This window comes from Neophocaena asiaeorientalis, unplaced genomic scaffold, assembly GCF_003031525.2.
Source record: "Neophocaena asiaeorientalis asiaeorientalis breed wild unplaced genomic scaffold, Neophocaena_asiaeorientalis_V1.1 scaffold546, whole genome shotgun sequence".
NCBI lineage: Eukaryota > Metazoa > Chordata > Mammalia > Artiodactyla > Phocoenidae > Neophocaena > Neophocaena asiaeorientalis.
This window is the reverse complement of record NW_020175442.1, coordinates 941,855-960,136: the sequence shown is the minus strand read 5'-3', so window position 1 is coordinate 960,136 and position 18,282 is coordinate 941,855. Positions and strand designations below refer to the sequence as shown.

At 34.6% G+C, this 18,282-nt stretch overlaps 1 protein-coding gene across 1 annotated transcript in view; it reads right to left on the bottom strand.

Moving 5' to 3' along the window:
• The window catches only part of COL24A1 (collagen type XXIV alpha 1 chain), a 377,122-nt gene that overhangs the window by 121,973 nt on the left and 236,867 nt on the right, over positions 1 to 18,282 (bottom strand). The window contains exons 32-33 of the mRNA XM_024767884.1: positions 13,683 to 13,736; positions 1,083 to 1,136 (exon numbers count right to left, since the gene is read on the bottom strand). Coding sequence (XP_024623652.1) covers positions 1,083 to 1,136; positions 13,683 to 13,736 — 108 coding nt within the window. The remainder of the gene's footprint in view (positions 1 to 1,082; positions 1,137 to 13,682; positions 13,737 to 18,282) is intronic.

The window sequence follows — 18,282 nt, the reverse complement described above, 5'->3', positions numbered from 1 at the left end:
CTGCAGACATTAAACAATGCAGAACATTATCATCTTAAGAAATTGGCATTTTATTAAAGGCTATGAGAGCCATTGAAAAATTTCAAGGACAAGAATGATATGACAAAGGTAAACTGGCCACAAGTAGCTAAGGAATAATGGCAGTTGGAGGAGACATGGAATTAGAGCAGAGGACTGGAGCACCGGCAATGGGGACGGAAAGGAAAAGATGGAGGTGAGACATTAGTGGCAGCTTATTCAAAGGGAAAAGAGCTGATTGAAGGAAGGGGAGTCTAGGATGACTCTCAGTTTGGGGTTACTGGGCATAAGGGATATCTTTCAGTGAGATGAGAATAAAAAGAGGAATAACAGTGGGAAAGCGATGGGTTTGGTTTAGATATTTTGAATTTGAGATGTTTGTGGGATACCTAGGTGCATACATAAAAGACAACAGGAAATCAATAACTGGAGCCCCAAGGAGAGAGGCATGAGTTAGAGCTATCAAGCTAGAGCTATCAGAATAATACTGGTAATTAAAGTCTATGTGATAATATGATTGTAAGCTGAGGAAGAGGAAGGACAGCTTCCCATCAAGACTGAGGCTAATCAGAAGGTAAAAAGCAGAATCAAGAGGGAGCAGTTTCACAGAAGCCAAGGGAGGAGAGAATTTATGCCTAATTTTTTAGCACTAAAGTTAACAAACAAAAGAAATGAAGTAATTGGCTTTTATAATTATAACAAGTATGGTTTATTATTCTAAAATATATCTTGAATAAGAGTCACTTTTCAATATTCTTCTATAATGGAGTGAAGGGTTATCAAAGTTAACTCTAAATCAGTGAAGGGAAAGTTTTATTCACTTTTTGTTCTGTCATTTAAATGAACTGTTAAGGGAATTTTATATGCATAAAATTAGGTTCATACAACAGTCATCCCTGGTTTTAACAGAATTTTAGGTTTTATTTCCTGAATATGAAACAAAACACTATAAAATTATTCTTCAAAATATATATACCTAAGATATCAACTTAACCTTAAGAGGAGTCTTACAAAAAGTATTGAGTATTGATGAACTAACAAGAAAGAGCCCCAAGAAAAATTACCTCAGCACCCATTTCTCCAGGAGGTCCAGCATCACCTTGCAGTCCTCGTGGTCCCTATATTAAAACAAAATTTAGGATGTGAGAATTAAAATGTACTCTATATTACAATTAACATATGCATATAATTATATCATATGTAATATAACGCATAATACATTTATCAATGTATTACTTTATTCTCTGTATAAACAAAATTAAATCTTTAGTTGATTCATCTTTTTTTTGTTACTAATATTAAGCTTTGTTTGTATTCAAAAGAAAAGGAAAGGAAAGAAAGGACGGTGCCTTTCATTCTTTCATTCCCTAATTCACTCATTCATTCAATAAACATTTATCAAGCATCTAATAATTATGAAATAGAGCGCTAAGGGCTTTCAGAGTTATCTTATTTAATGGGTAGGACAATTATAGATCCACTTAATATTCCTGAAAAACATATGACAAACAAAACAGCATTTTTAAAGAAGCAAATATATGGTTTCCAATGAAATAAAAATATGCTTGAGTTTGCTTAATGTCATACTTTATCATAGTAGTGAGTCCAGTTGAACAATTCCTCTGTTTCATATGAATAAATGTAACAATGTTTGCATGGGATAATCATTAAGGTGCAATAAAATGTATGTGGGACCTTTACGGAAATCTTTTCCCCTGTAATACTGAATAGTGTAATTATAAGTAAACAAACACTGAATAATTAGCTTATGGCCTGAACATTAAATTGCTAAACCTAAAGGATCTTAGTGTGTGAACCCATTTAACTGTCTAGAATTACTCTAGATAGATTAACACTTATTTAGAAACTAAAATTTAATGCTATTTGCCCAGCCATCTAAAGAAGCTGTTTGGATATTTTGGTCTTTCTGGAAAGACAGTATAAAGGTGTTTTTTTTAAGATTCAGAATATAACAAGATAGTTAAAATTCTATGAGTTTGTACTCCATCACAATTTGTGAACACCTCACTTAAAAAAAAATGTGTTAATGGGGAAAAATTGTGGTATGGCTGTTATCTTAAACTTTTTCTAAGTTGTTACATTAATGTTCATTTAAAAATATTTGAAAAGTATTGAAAGTACAAAAAACCCCAGATTAATAATCCATAATCCTACCATACAGAGATGACACTGTAAATATACTTGCATATTTCCTTGTAGTTCTTTTGTGGGAGCATACTTATAAAACGTATCTGTTTTCTTTTAATTAATTTATTTTATTTTTGGCTGTGTTGGGTCTTTGTTGCTGCGCTCAGGCTTTTCTCTAGCTGTGGTAAGCAAGGGCCACTCTTCGTTGTGGTGCACGGGCTTCTTATTGTGGTGGCTTCTCTTGTTGCAGAGCACGGGCTCCAGGCGCACAGGCTCCAGGTGCACGGGCCTCAGCAGTCGTGGCTCGCGGGTTCTAGAGCGCAGGCTCAGTAGCTGCAGCGTACAGGCCCATTTGCTCCACAGCATGTGGGATCCTCCTGGACCAGCGCTTGAACCCGCGTCCCCTGCATTGGCAGGCAGACTCCTAACCACTGTGCCACCAGGGAAGCCCCTAACTATATCTGTTTTATGTTTAAGATTCTATTTGAAATATAAATATTTTACCATGTTACTGTAAATATTTCATAACAAAATTGTTCAATGGCTACATAATATTATATTCCATCTAACATTCTGCAGTACCATAATTGAATCATTTTCTTAATGCTAGACATTTATATTGTTTATAAGTCTTCTTTACAGTAAAATTTTGCTTTATAGGATTTATTATATGCATATTAGACTATAAGTGAATGTTAAAGTCTGTAACATCAGATGACACTGCCGAATAGTTGAGATAAGTATATGAATAACAGAATTATAAGGTTGGTATGTAAGCATCACATATGTTGTCCCTACTGAATAGCACAGCCATTAAAGGTATTAAGAGGTCACTAATGTTTTTCAATTATGGCTTATTAAATATTATGTATAATATTTTAAAATTCATGGATTCTCTTCAGAATGTAGTTTTACCCTATTATAAACACACTGAGAGAAACATCTTTGTGCAGTAGTCTTTGTATGCATTGTGCATTTCCACCCCTGGAATATCGAGTATGAAATGTAGTGCTATTTGGTCATAAAGTGAAGTCAATTTCCAGAAAGCCTGCAATAATTAACATTCCACAAACAATGTATAAAATTAGAATCTATTTCATTAAATTCATCCTAGCACAGAATATTATTTTTTAAATTCTTCATTAATTTGATGGACAATCTGGTATCTTAAAATGTATATATGCTTGACTACCAGTGAGGCTGAATATTCTTTTTGTTATTTATCAGCTATCTGCAATATTCTACATGTTGCTTGATCATGTCCTTTGCCCATGTGTTTTGGGGGTCATTTAAAAAAAATTTGTAGAGTTCTTTATGTGTTGCAGACATTAACTTTTTTCTGCCCTATTTTACTGCTAACATCTGCCCAGTTTGTGGTTTGTCATTGTATTTTAAAAACATAATGTTAAAGATAACTTTTAACCCCTAAATAAGCTCACTGTAGAACACATGGAAATAGATAAAAGTAAAAATGGGGCTTCCCTGGTGGTGCAGTGGTTGAGAGCCTGCCTGCCGATGCAGGGGACACGGGTTCGTGTACCGGTCCGGGAAGATCCCACATGCCGCGGAGCGCCTGGGCCCGTGAGCCATGGCCGCTAAGCCTGCGCGTCCGGAGCCTGTGCTCCGCAATGGGAGAGGCCACAACAGTGAGAGGCCCGCGTACCGCAAAAAAAATAAATAAATAAAAATAAAAATGACCCAAAATAACCACTTGACCCACTTAACATTTAATGTAGCTCCTTAAATCTTTTAGTGTTTTTTAAAAAATGTGAATGGGAGAAGTTTAAAATTTGTATGTAGTTAAACCTGTCCAGTCTTTTATGGCTTTTTCTACCATATTTAAGTTTAAAACATCTATTCCCATTAAAAATTTTCACCTACTCTTTTGTTACTTATGGTTTTAAAATACTTATCCATTTAAACCATTGTTTTGATGTACTGTGTGAGGTATCAAAATAAACTCTTTTAACCAAATAGCAACACTTCCTACTTTTCACTTTATGCTCTAGTGAATGCAACTGATTAAAGTCCCCTGAAAATATCAGGCTGTTTCATGCCTCCATGTCTTTCCTCATACTGTTCCATTCACCTGGAGTGCTCTTTCTACCCTGTTTACCTGGTTACTAATTTATCCATTATTCAGACCAAGTGTCATTTCCTAAGTCAAGTCTTCTGGGAAACCCAGCTTGGGCTAAGTGTATCTCCTTTGTGCTCATTTAGGACCGTAAATTAATCTCTATTTTAGCATTTATCCTAATATGTTGAAATGATTTTTTACCGTGTTACCTATATCTCTACTAACTGTAAACTCTTCATGGTTTAACAATAAGCCCCTTAGAATCCAGCACAGTCCTTAATATATAGTAAGCACTCAACAAACATTTGTTGAACTGATTAGAAAGGGTGATGCAATTATTCTAGCATCATTTTTAATTCTTATCTTCCCTCCTGATGTGTAATGTTGTCCCTATCAATATTAAATTCTTTCATATTCTTGGTTATTGAAAAGCTACCTTTTTTTTTTGTCCCACGTCTGTAAATCTAGATGGATCAATGTCACAGGGATTATTCTGTCTTTATTATTTATTTTAATATCTAGTAGCAGTAGTTTTCCTCTTCTTAAAATATTAAGCTATTTCACCTGCTCATTCTTATAAGCTATACTGAGAATAATTAAATCCCACACCTAATTTATAATGGGTAATGAGAATTTTGAATGGGATTGGATTACACCTAATTCATTAATCTAAAAAATAATCAGTCTTCTGTTTAGATGATAAATTGCCTTTCTGCTTAAGTCAGTTTCTAAATCTCAGTAAATTTTCAAAATTTTCTTCGTAAGTGTCCTATCTAATTCTCACTAAGGTTATTAATTATTATGTTCTGTTTCTATCTTGAGTGGGATCTTTTTCCTATTATATTTTCTGCTAATTACTTGTATGTAGGGAAACTGATTTTTAAAAACTGTTTATTATATGTATTGCTGTTATATTACTCTCTATCAGTAGTTGAAAAAATAGAACTGTCTTGGGGTTTTATAAGTCTTTTGGGTTTGTTTATATTTTCTCTAAATAACAATGCTTTCATTTCCTTATATGATGATTTGTGCATCATATCCCACTACAGTAGCTAAAACTTTTAAAATAATGTTAGATGATATAGTGACAGTTGGTAATCTTATCTTGTTTTTCCTAAGCATATATCAGTGTTTCCTAGCAGGTTGGACACAGACACAAGATAGATACACTACCATATTACAGAATTATGCTTGACTTTACTAGAATATTTTGTTTTAGTTAACAGACTTTATTTCTTAAAGAAGTTTTAGGTTTACAGAGAAATTGAACAGAAAGTACAGATACTACCCCTATATACTACCCCTGCCCAGTTTCTCCTACTATTAACATCTTACATTGGTATGGTAGATTTGTTGCAATTGATGAACCAATATTGACACTAATACTAACTAAAGTCCATAGTTTACCCTAGGGTTCACTCTGTGTTGTACAGTTCTGAGTTTTGAGAAATGTATAATATCATGTATCCACTTTTACAGTATCATACAAAATAGTTTCACTGCCCTAAAATTCTCCTGTCCTTCACTGATTCATCCTTTGTCCCCTTCCCCCAATCCCTGGCAAGCACTGTTCTTTACTGTCTCTATAGTTTTGCCTTTTTCAGAATGTCACATAGTCAGAATCATATGGTATTTAGATTTTTCAGATTGGCTTTTTTTTCCATTTAGTGGGGTGTATTTAAAGGTTACTCTATGTCTTTTTATGGCCTAATAGCTCATTTCTCTTTATTGCTGAATAATAGTCCACTGTATGGATGTACCACAGTTTGTTTATCCATTTTACTTTTGAAGGATATTATTGGTTGCTTCCAATTTTTAGCAACTATGAATAAAGCTGCTATAAACATTCATGTGCAGGTTTTATATAGACATAAGATTTACACTCATTTCAGTAAACACCAAGGAGCATGACTGCTGAATCACATGGTAAGAGTATGTTTAGCTTTGTAAGAAACTGCCAAACTGTGTTCCAAAGCTGCCTTCCACCAACAATGAATGAGAACTCCTGTTGCTCCACATCTTTGCTAGCATTTGGTATTGTCAGTGTTTTGGGTTTTAACCATTCCTACAGGTGTGTAATGGAATGTCATTGTTGTTTTAGTTTGCAATTCTCTAATGACATATGATGTGAATATCTTAATATGCTTCTTTGCCACCTGTATGTCTTATTTGGTATGGTGTCTTCAAATCTTTTGCCCACTTTTTAATTGGATTGTTTCTCTTATCGTTGACTCTTAAGAGTTCTTTCTATATTTTGGATACAAGTCCTTTAACAGATATGTTTTGCAATTATTTTCTCCCAGTAATGGCATGTCTTCATTCTCTGAACATGTCATGGAGCAGAAGTTTTTTCACTTTAATGAAGTCCAACCTACCAAATTTTTCATTCATGGATCATGCTTTTGTTTTGTTGTATCTAAAAACTCATTGCCAAATCCAAAGTCATTGAAGTTTTCTCCTCTGTTATCTTCTAGGAGTTTCACAGTTATGCATTTTACATTTAGGTCTATGATTAATTTTGAGTTAATTTTTGTTAAAGATGTATAGTATTTGTCTAAATCCATTTTTTTGCTTGTGGATATCCAGCTGTTCTAGTACCATTGTTGAAAAGACTATCCATTGAATTGCCCATGTTCTTTGTCAAAGACCAATTGACTATATTTGTGGAGTTCTACTTCTGAGATTACCATTTTGTTCCAATTATCTTTTTTCAATACTACACTGTCTTGATTACTGCAGCTTTATAGTAAATCTTTAAGTTTGGTAGTGCCAGTCTTCTGACTTCAATATTATTTTGGCTATTCTGGGTCTCTTGCCTTTCCATATGAACTTTAGAATCTGTTTGCCAGTATCCACAAAGTAGCTCACTAGGATTTTGACTGGAATTGCATTAAATCTGTAATCAAGTTGTGAAGAACTGACATTCTAACAATGGGTCTTCCTATCCATGAACAAGGAATATCTCTCCATTTACTAAATCTTCTTCGATCAGAGCTTTGTAGTTTTCCTCAAATAGATCTTGTATATATTTTTTAGATTTATGCCTTTTTTTTTTGATGCTGATGTAAATGGTACTGTACTTTAAATTTCAAATTCCAATTGTTTATTGCTGGTATATAGGAAAGTGACTGGTTGTTGGTTTTCTTAATTAATTCTTTGGGCTTTTCTTTATAGACAACTATGTCATCTGCAAAAAAGACAATTTTATATCTTCTTTCCCAGTCTTTTTTCTTTTCTTTTCTTGTTTCATTGCATTAGTTAGGACTTCCAGCCCAATGCTGAACAGGAGTTTAAAAAAAGAGGGACATCCTTTCCTTGATTCCCTGTTCTTAGGGGAAAAGCACCTAGCATTTCATCATTAAGTATGATGTTAGCTATAAGGCTGTTAAAATATATTCTTCATAAAGCTGAGGACGTTCCCCTTTCCTCCTAGTATACTGTGAATTTTTATCATAGATGGGTATTGTATTTTGTAAAATTATTTTTCTGCACCTATTTTATATAATTTCTTTTTTAGTTTGTTAAAGTAATGGATTATACTAATTGATTTTTGAAGGTTGAATCAGCCTTACATACCTGGGATAAATCCCAGCTGGTTATGGTGTATAATTATCTTTATATATTAGTGGATTCAATTTGTTAATATTTTGTGGAAGATTTTAAAATATATGTTCATGAGAGATACTGGTCTGTAGTTTTCTTTTCTTGTAATAGCTTTGTCTGGTTTTGGTATTAGGGTAATGCTGGCCTCACAGAATGAGTTAGGAAGTATTTCTTCTGTTTCTATTTTCTGGAATAGATTGTAGAAAATGGGTATCATTTTGTTCCTTAAATCTCTGGTAGTATTCACCAGTAAGACCATCTGGGCCTGGTGCTTTCTGTTTTGGAAGGTTATTAATCGTTGACTCAATTTCTTTAATGAATAGAAGCCTATTCAGATTATCAAATTTTCCTTGTGTGAGTTTTGGTAGATTACATCTTTCAAGGAATTTGTCCATTTCATCTAGGTTATCAAATTTGTGAGAATGAATTATTCATAGTATTCCTTTATTGCCTTTTTTAATGTCCATGGGATCAGTAGTGAAGGTCCCTCTTCCACTTCTAATATTAGTAATTTGTGTCTTCTCTCTTTTTTTTATTCTTGATGATCCTGGCTAGGGGGTTTGACCAATTTTATTGATCTTTTAAAAGAATAAGTTTTTTGGTTCATTGATTTTCTCTATTTTTCCTGTTTTTATTTTAATTGATTTCTGCTCTGATTTTTATCATTTACTTTCTTCTGCTCATTTTGTATTTAATTTTCTCTTCTTTTTCTGGTCTCCTAAGGTAGAAGCTTGTTATTGATTTTAGATCTTTCTTCTTTTCTAGTATATGCATTCAATACTATAAATTTCCCTCTATGCACTGCTTTCACTGCATCCCACAAAGTTCGATAAGTTGTATTTCCACTTTCATTTAGTTCAAAATATTTTTAAAATTTCTTGAGATGTCTTCTTTGAACAATTGTTATTCAGAAGTGTGTAGTTTAATCTCAAAATAGTTGGAGATTTTCCAGTTATGTTTCTCTTATTGATTTATAGTTTAATTCCATTATGGACTAAGAGCATATTTTGTATGATATCTTTTCTTTGAAATTTGTTAAGGTGTGTTTTGTGACCCAGAACGCAGTCTGTCTTGGTGAATATTCCATGTGAATTTGAAAAGAATGTATATTCTGCTGTTACTGGATTAAGCAGTCTATAAATGTCAATTAGATCCAGTGTCCTGATGGTGGTGTTCACTTCAACTATAATTTTACTGATTATCTGCCTGCTGGATCTCTCAATTACTGATAGATAAGTATCTCCAAATGAAATAGTAAATTTGTCTATTTATCCTTGGAGTTCTATCAGTTTTTGCCTCATATAATTTGATGCTCTGTTGTTAGATGCATACACTTCAAGCACTTTAAGATGCATTATTATGTCTTTGGAGAATTGATACACTTATCACTATGTAATGTCGCTCTTTATCCCTGATAATTGTTCTTGATCTGAAGTCTATTTTGTTGGAAATTAATATAACTACTCCAGCTTTCCTTTGGTTAGTATTAGTACATCTTTGCCCATTTTATCTATCCCACTCTTTTGAAAATTAAGACTTTTAATTGATTCCATTTTCTCTCTTATTTTAGCATGTCAATTATACTTTTGGTTTGATCTAGATATATATTTTTGCTTACATAGTTCTAAAGGAATTTAAGATTGTCATGAAGATTTTAAGGTATGTTATGGTTGGGGCTGAACTTCAAACTTATATACCTGATTTTCCTCTTACCTCTTTCAGTCATCTCTGCAGTTTCATCCTCTTCTACCAACATTTATCGTATGTAGCATTTCTTCAAAATTCAGCCTTAGATCCTGTTCTTTTCTCTTTCCTATACTTTTTCCCTAGACCAATGACTCCAATATTTTAAATTTCAGGATATTATTCTGCTTTGAGCTCCACATCCAACTGCCATCTTCACAGTTCTCAAAGGCACCTCAAATTCAACATAGCTAAACTGACTTATAATCTTCCATTCTCAAACATAAATTTCTGCTGGTATTCTCAGTTTCAGTGAGTTATATCATTATCTCATTAATTCTTCAAGCCACAACGTTAGGAATCATACTTCACATATAGCATATCTGTTTCCTGTTGATTTTATCTCCTTCTGAATATATTACATCTATCTACTCTTTCTTTCTACTAGTCATAAACAGTTCTACTATCTCTTATCTGGACTGGTGCTGCACAAAGCTATTCTTGTCCATTCTTAGTCCCTTCCAACTTGGTTTGTGTGATCTTTACAGAACAGTAATATGATCATAAACCTAGCCTTATCCCTTCAGTGACACCCCTTTGTTCTTAGGATAAAAATACAAATATTTGGGAGTAGGGCTTACTGAGCTGCATGCGTTTTGTCCCCTCCCTCCCTTTCCATCCTCATCTTGCACTCACTTCCCACCTGGCTCTCTGTGCCACACCATGCTGGCCTTCTTTTAGATCTTTAAATAAATACGTAGGGTTGTCTCCCAGTTCACGACTTCTCTCTGGAATGACTTTTCTCCATATTTGCTTAAGTAACTACTGTTCATCCTTCAGATCACAACTCAGATGCTCCTCCTCTGGAAGTTTCCCTAACCCCAGATTAGGATAGTTTCTTTGTTATATATTATCTCAGATCTAACTAAGTAGCTCAAATATGTGAAACAAAGGCCATTATATCCATTACAAATTGATTTCTATTTTATTTAACAGACCCACTGACCCTGTGACCTGAATGTCAATTTTTAGTTGCTGTTAAGCCATTTCAGTCATTTATTACTACAACAATAAATCTTTGTTTGTATAAAGCCAAAGATATTGTCTGTGCTGTTGCCATAGCCCTGTTGATACACTTATCTTGACTTAAATGTGTTCTCTCTTAAGATTAGTTTTAATTCCATTTCACTTCATCTAATATTACTGGCTGAATGATTACACTTTTGGCTAAATGACCTTTGGTTAATGCTGTTTAACAAATACACATCAGGTAGATATAACATGCAAGACATTATACCAGGAAAGAGGACTGTAAAGGTGCAAAAAATGGTCTCTGACTTCAAGGAGCTACAGACTCTTTAGAAGAAAGAGGTATTTAGAGATTTGCATGATTTATGATCAAATGAATATTAGAATTAGGATGGCAGGTTAAGAGATACAAAACAGAGAACACTGAGAAGAACTTAGTTTGATAAAATCAACACCACATTTAAGATACTATATTTGGAAAAATTACACCCATAGGCAAGTGTTTACTATTGTTTGGAGAGCTTATACCATAGGCTAAATATGTAAAGGAGGAAATGAACACAGTTTGGTAAGAAGAGCTCTTTGTTAGAATTTTCTACTTCCTACTAGCTAAATGAATTATGCAGAAACCACCTATAAACTTTTGTGTCAACTGATGGATAAGATCAACCCAGTAGTTTGAAAGACTATTTGTAGTGTAAATCTTAGAAGCATGTTACTGCACATTACATCTGACACTATTAGCCAGAAGAATGGCTTCAAAGGCAATAAAGAATATATTGTGAGAGATAAGGCATGGCAAGGCATTTCATTTTCACAATTCATTTTCCATGGAAACTCTATAACTGAGTCAGATTTATGAAATGGTGATGTGACTTTTTGAATTTTTTTTTAATTTATATTTTTACTGTCTAAATTATATTTTATTCCCGTCTTACGCCTAGGTTCTTCATGACATTTTTTTCCCTTAAATTCCATATATATGTGTTAGCATATGGTAGTTGTCTTTCTCTTTCTGACTTACTTCACTCTGTATGACAGACTATAGGTCCATCCACCTCACTACAAGTAACTCAATTTCATTTCTTTTTATGGCTGAGTAATATTCCATTGTATATATGTGCCACATCTTCTTTATCCATTCATCCGATGATGGACACTTAAGTTCTTTCAATATCTTGGCTATTGTAAATAGAACTGCAATGAACATTTTGCTACATGACTCTTTTTCTTTGTGGTACACGGGCCTCTCACTGTTGTGGCCTCTCCTGTTGCGGAGCACAGGCTCCAGACACGCAGGCTCAGCGGCCATGGCTCACGGGCCCAGCTGCTCTGTGGCATGTGGGATCTTCCCGGACCGGGGCACGAACCCGTGTCCCCTGCATCGGCAGGCGGACTCTCAACCACTGCGCAACCAGGGAAGCCCCTACGTGAGTCTTTTAGAATTACCGTTTTCTCAGGGTATATGCCCAGTAGTGGGAATGCTGGGTCATATCGTAGTTCTATTTTTAGTTTTTTATATTTATCCTGTATGGGACTCTCTGTGCTTCCTGGACTTGATTAACTATTTCGTTTCCCATATTAGGGAAGTTTTCAACTATAATCTCTTCAAATATATTCTCAGTCCCTTTCCTTCTTTTTTCTTTATTCTGCTCTGCCGTAGTTATTTCCACTATTTTATCTTCCAGGTCACTTATCCGTTCTTCTGCCTCAGTTATTCTGCTATTGATCCCATCTACAGCATTTTTGATTTCATTTATTGTGTTGTTCATTGTTGGTTGTTTCATCTTTAGTTCTTCTAGGTCTTTGTTAAATGTTTCTTGCATTTTGTCTATTCTGTTTCCAAGATTTTGGATCATCTTTACTATCATTATTCTGAATTATTTTTCAGGTAGACTTCCTATTTCCTCTTCATTTGTTAGGTCTGGTGGGTTTTTATCTTGCTCCTTCATCTGCTGTGTGTTTTTCTGTCTTCTCTTTTTGCTTATCTTACTGTGTCTGGGGTCTTCTTTTTGCAGGCTGCAGGTTCATAGTTCCCCTTGTTTTTGGTGTCTGTTCCCAGTGGCCAAAGTTGGTTCAGTGGGTTGTGTAGGCTTTCTGGTGGAGAGGACTAGAGCCTGTGTTCTGGTGGATGAGGCTGGATCTTGTCTTTCTGGTGGGCAGGTCCACGTCTGGTGGTCCGTTTTGGGGTGTCTGTGGACTTATTATGACTTGAGGCAGCCTCTTTGCTAATGGGTGTGGTTGTGTTCCTGTCTTGCTAGTTGTTTGCCATATGGTGTCCAGCACTGTAGCTTGCTGGACGTTGAGTGAAGCTGGGTGCTGCTGTTGAGATGGAGATCTCCGGGAGATTCTCGCCGTTTGATATTATTTGGAGCTGGGAGGTCTCTTGTGGTCCAGTGTCCTGAAGTTGGCTCTCCCACCTCAGAGGCACAGCACTGACTCCTGGCTGCAGCACCAAGAGCCTTTCATCCACACGGCCAAAGATCTGTGTCCCAGCTCATGGCAAACTTGAGGTGACTCGAGCCGTCTGCCTGCCCCGCTGTCCGTCCATTTGTCGGGTCTGCAGTCAGTCTGTCCGACCTCCCACTGGCAGGCTCATGGCTCAGCTGCTCAGCCTCCAAAGGTGCCGCCACCACTGGTTTCCCCAGTGAGGGAGAAAGACGCGACTCTTTTTGAATTATTGGCCTAACAGCATTTCTGTCAAGTTTCCACATTTTGGCCCATTACACGTAGAGTCTGGCTTCTCTATATGGTCTTTTGTTATAGAGTTGCCCTCATAAATGTGATTTTGTGTGTTGATGGGCAGTATAATAATTATTATATGAACACCAAGCCATTCAGAAAAAAATTCTGAGATTTAATAATTATCTTTGCTGAAAATAGAAATATGTGAAGTTTTAACAGTTCCAGGCAAACAGGACCAAATTTGACTTTATGAAACCACGAAGGCACTAAAAATTATATTCACAGCAAAATATTCATTCTTATAATTAGGTGCCCATGACACATGCTGATTTCCAAAACATACCAGCCACAGCACAACAGGGCAATAATAACTAACAGGTAAAATACATTATACAAAAAAAAAAAAAACACAATTAAAAACACACGAAGATAAACTTACTGGTTCTCCTGCAAATCCCCTGTCTCCTGTACTCCCAGGGGGTCCTTGTAAACCCTGAATAAACAAAGACAAAACTTGAAGAAAAAGTGATGCTTGAAAATGTTTTAGTCAGCTTCCCTACCTCAGCTTTCCCTCAAGATCCTCCTATCTCATTTTTCTGTCTACCTCTATTTGTTTTTTTCTTTTGTGGCAAAATATGCCTAACATAAAATTCACCACTTTAGCAATTTTTAAGTGTATAGTATGTGTAAATTTACAGTACTGTGGCATTAAGTATATTCACATTGTTGTGCTACCATCACCACCACCTATTTTCAGAACTTTTTATCTTCCCAAATTGAAACTCTGTACCTATTAAATAACTCCCTATCCCCTACCCTCTTCCCCTGGCAACCATGACTCTACTTTCTGTCTCTATGAATTTGACTACTTTAAGTACCTTATATACATACATATAATCATACAATATTTGTTCTTCTGTGTCTGGCTTATTTCATGATGTCTTCAAGATTCATCCATTTGTAACATGTGTCAAGACTTCCTTTCCAAGGTTGAATAATATTCCCTTGTATGCATATACCACATTTTGTTTATCCATTCATCATCAATGAACACTTGGGGTTTTCTACCCTTTGGATATTGCGACTAATGCTCCTATAAACATTGGTGTACAAGTATCTGTTTGTATCCCTGCTTTCCATTCTTTGGGGTATATACAAAGAAGTGGAGTTGACGGATTATATGTAATTCTATGATTAACTGTTTGAGGAGCTAGGCATACTGTTTTCTATAGCAGCTCCACCATTTTACATTCCCACCAGCATAGCACAAGTATTCCCATTTCTCCACATCCTTGCCAACACTGGTTATTTTTTCTGTATATATAGGTGTGTGTGTGTGTTTAATAATAGTCATTCTGGATGGGAAGTGGTATCTCAATATAGTTTCGATTTGTATTTCCCTAATGACTAGTGATACTGAACATATATTTATTGGCCATTTGTATATCTTCTTTAGAGGAATGCTTACTCAAGTCCTTTTGCTCATTTTTTCATTGTGTTGCTTATTATTTTATTGTTGAGTTGTAAGGGTTCTTTATATCTACCTGTATTCTTTATATTTAATCTCCACTCCTATACAGTGACAAATATTTGTCATCCAGACATATTTTAGATTCGGATTCTTTTATACTTTTAATATCAATATAAAAAGTTTTTTTCAAAAATAATATACTTGCGATGTATTAATAAGTATGACTTATGCCCTTATAACCTGGGAAGGCACAAAGCTCTCAGAACCTAGATGACCAGAAATGATCAAATTGGACCTCTCCAATGTTCTTTATTTTCCTCCATTTTTACATCATGTCACCTATGGTACCATAAAATTTTGTCTTAGATATGGGGGTATGTAAAAGCTAAAATGGTATGTAAAACTCTAAATTAAATTCCAGGTCCTCTTTGATCCTTCCATTTAAAGATTAACTGAGCATGTACTATGTGCCAGACACTGATGACTACTAATGATGTATAAAATACTGCCCTTGTTTATTTGCAATTTGCTTCTTCTACTCTTCTACATTACTGACCTTGGGAAGTTTGGCAATTATACAGCAGATCACAATTACCATTTTATCTTAAAATTGAAATATAAAAAATATGATATTAAATTAGAAGTAAAGACGTTCAGATTTCTAGCAACAAAGAATCTTCTAAGTTATGATTATCAATGCTATGTTTAGTTACATATGATTGTCTGGTTAGAGAAAGGGAGATATGCAAAATCTCATGGACTCCTATTGGAGTAAGACCATGTTTCAATCATGAAAATCATCTGCTACTCATGTACTCCAGACTCCTAAATTAAGGGATCAATATAAGGGATCCCTCTGTGCCTGGTATACCAATTGAACATACAGCAAGAGTTCAGAACCTTAAATAATGTCTTCCCAGTTTGCTTTGTAAAGTGTGTTTGCACACAATATTAAGCTTAATATGTTCTTGTAATACTGTTAATGGTGCATAAATGCTGTTAGGCAAAGCTATGAAATGACCTAAATGGATTCTAATTATTTTTATTGGAGATGAAGAAGAAAAGCAAAAGCTGGCACAAAATAAAAATTCCGTTTAAGGTTTTTCAGATGCTACTGAAATACATTATTTGTAGTACAACTCCTTGCTGTATGATGCATCTCAGCAATTATGGCAATGATGAACAGGAGGATAACGACTATGGTGGTTGCTATTTATTGACAGCCCGTGCTGAGCATATAATGAGCATCACTTGTCATAACTATAAAAGGTATCTCATTATAATGATAGGGAAACTGAGGCTCAGAGAGGTTAAATAATTTGTACAAAGCCAAAACAGCTATAAGTGACAGAACCAGAATCTGACTTCTAATGTGTCTGACTCCAATGCCATGCTCTTCCACTACACTAAACTGCTTTTTACTGAATTCCATGAGAAATCAAGCATTCAATGCCTTTCCATTTTAAATAAACATGTTTCGAGCATCATCAAGACATTTTATGAGAATAAGCAAGGGAGTATATAAATGTTATTTCTATTGCCACACTTTCACTGTAGGATCATGAAAATGTGTGCATTCTGCTTCATTGTCTGAAGAATGGGAAAGAATAGAGTTAATACTGTATACTTTTTGTATTGTAAAGATTATGAAATAAATGCTTCTCAAGTATTCTGAGTTACTACAGAAGAAACTATATTTAAAGAAGAAATGCTAATTGTTTCCACTTCCAATATTGGCCAAGTTGCTCCTATCAAACCAATCTATATAGAGATAACTATAAACCCAAGATAAAATATTAAAAAGGAAAGATATGAAAGCAGTGAAGAAAGATTAAAAATAGGCAGGAACTAGAGTAGTAGGGTCTACACTTGAAAGAAGGAATGACACTAGGTGAGTTTCTGATTTTTTTATATGGCTTTTAGCCAGACGAGAAGCCATACAAGATGATTAAGATAAAGTAGGATAGAAACCTTCAGTCTTATTGGCATGGAGGACCCTAGGGCAGAATTTGAAGTGACCATAGATGGTGAAAAGTGGTGAAAGAAAGAGCCAAAGAGGAGCCTCAGATTGCAAATATAAACTGCTTATAGCTCTTGCTGACATTTAAGGTTTGTATTGGTATGGTAGACTCCAAGTAGCTCAGACAAGGCTAAAAGAACTTAATAGAGATTTCAGCAGCCACCTACCACAGAGGAGAGAAAACTCAGAGTTTTACCAGTCAAGTTAACTGCCTGCCAAGTTAAAAACAAAACAGTACTCTTCAAAGAAATATAACAGACTTTAGAGTCGCTAAGATGAATCAGTCAAAATGTTCAAGATACAATTCAAAATTATTAGACAGGGAAAATTTCCCATATTTATAAGAAAAGGAAATTAATGGAGACCAAACTCAAGATTACAAAGATGTTATTATGTATCACACAACGATTTTAAAGTAGTTAGTATAAATATGCTCAATAATGTAAATAAAAATGTACTCATGATGAATAAATAGGAAATCCCAGAAGAGAAAGAGCATTTGTAAAAAGAAACAATGACAATTATAGAGCCAAAAATTAAATATCCAAATAAACCTTAAAAATACAATATCATAAATAAAATTTTATTGAAAGGTTTAACAAGTTAGAGAAGATAGATTCCGGTTTCCCAACTGGAAAAAAAAAAAACAAACAGGAAAAAGAAAGATTGAAATAGGAATGAACAGGGCCCCAGGGATCTAAGGTAATCAAAATGACTAAAATATATTTAATAAGAATACAAGAAGGAAAGGAGAGAGAAAATGGTGTAGAAAAAAATATCCTAAAAAAAAAAGTTGAAAAATTTCCAAATTTAGTGAAGACAAATTTACACATGCAAGAAACTCAGCAAACATTAAGCTGGATAAATGTGAAGAAAATCCATCTAGACACATCATAGTCAAACTACTGAAAGACAAAGATAAAGAGAGCATCTTGAAAGCAGCCAGAGAAAAATGATATATTATATGCAGGGGAATAATGATAAAGATAAGTGTGAACTTCTCATCAGAAGTAATGCAGGCCAAAAATAAATGGCATGTCATCTTTACAATGCTGAATGGAAACAAACAAACAAAAATCCCTGTTGACCCAGAATTCTATAACCAGTGAAAATATCCTTCAAGAATAAAGGTGAAATAAAGAAAAACTAAAAGAATTCATCACTAGAAGAACTTGACTATAAGAAATCTAAAGGAAGTTCTATAGGCTGCAGGGAAGTATACCACTTAGAAATGTGCATCTGTAGAAAGGAATGAAGAACACCAGAAATAGTAAATGCATGGATAATTTTAAAAATCACTACTTTCCTCCTAAATATCTCTAATTTATGTTTCATTTATATTAAAGTAGAATTTTAACTTTGCAAAATGGGGTTTATAACTTATATAGATATAAAACAAATAGAGCATATAAGACAGGATGCTAGTAAACAGGCCTCTATGGCTGCAAGTTTCTTACAACTGTGTTAAGTATTACTGTATTAACTCTAAGTAGACAGTGGAAAGTTACAATGTGATCCCTAAACCACGGGTTGGCAAACTACAGTCTG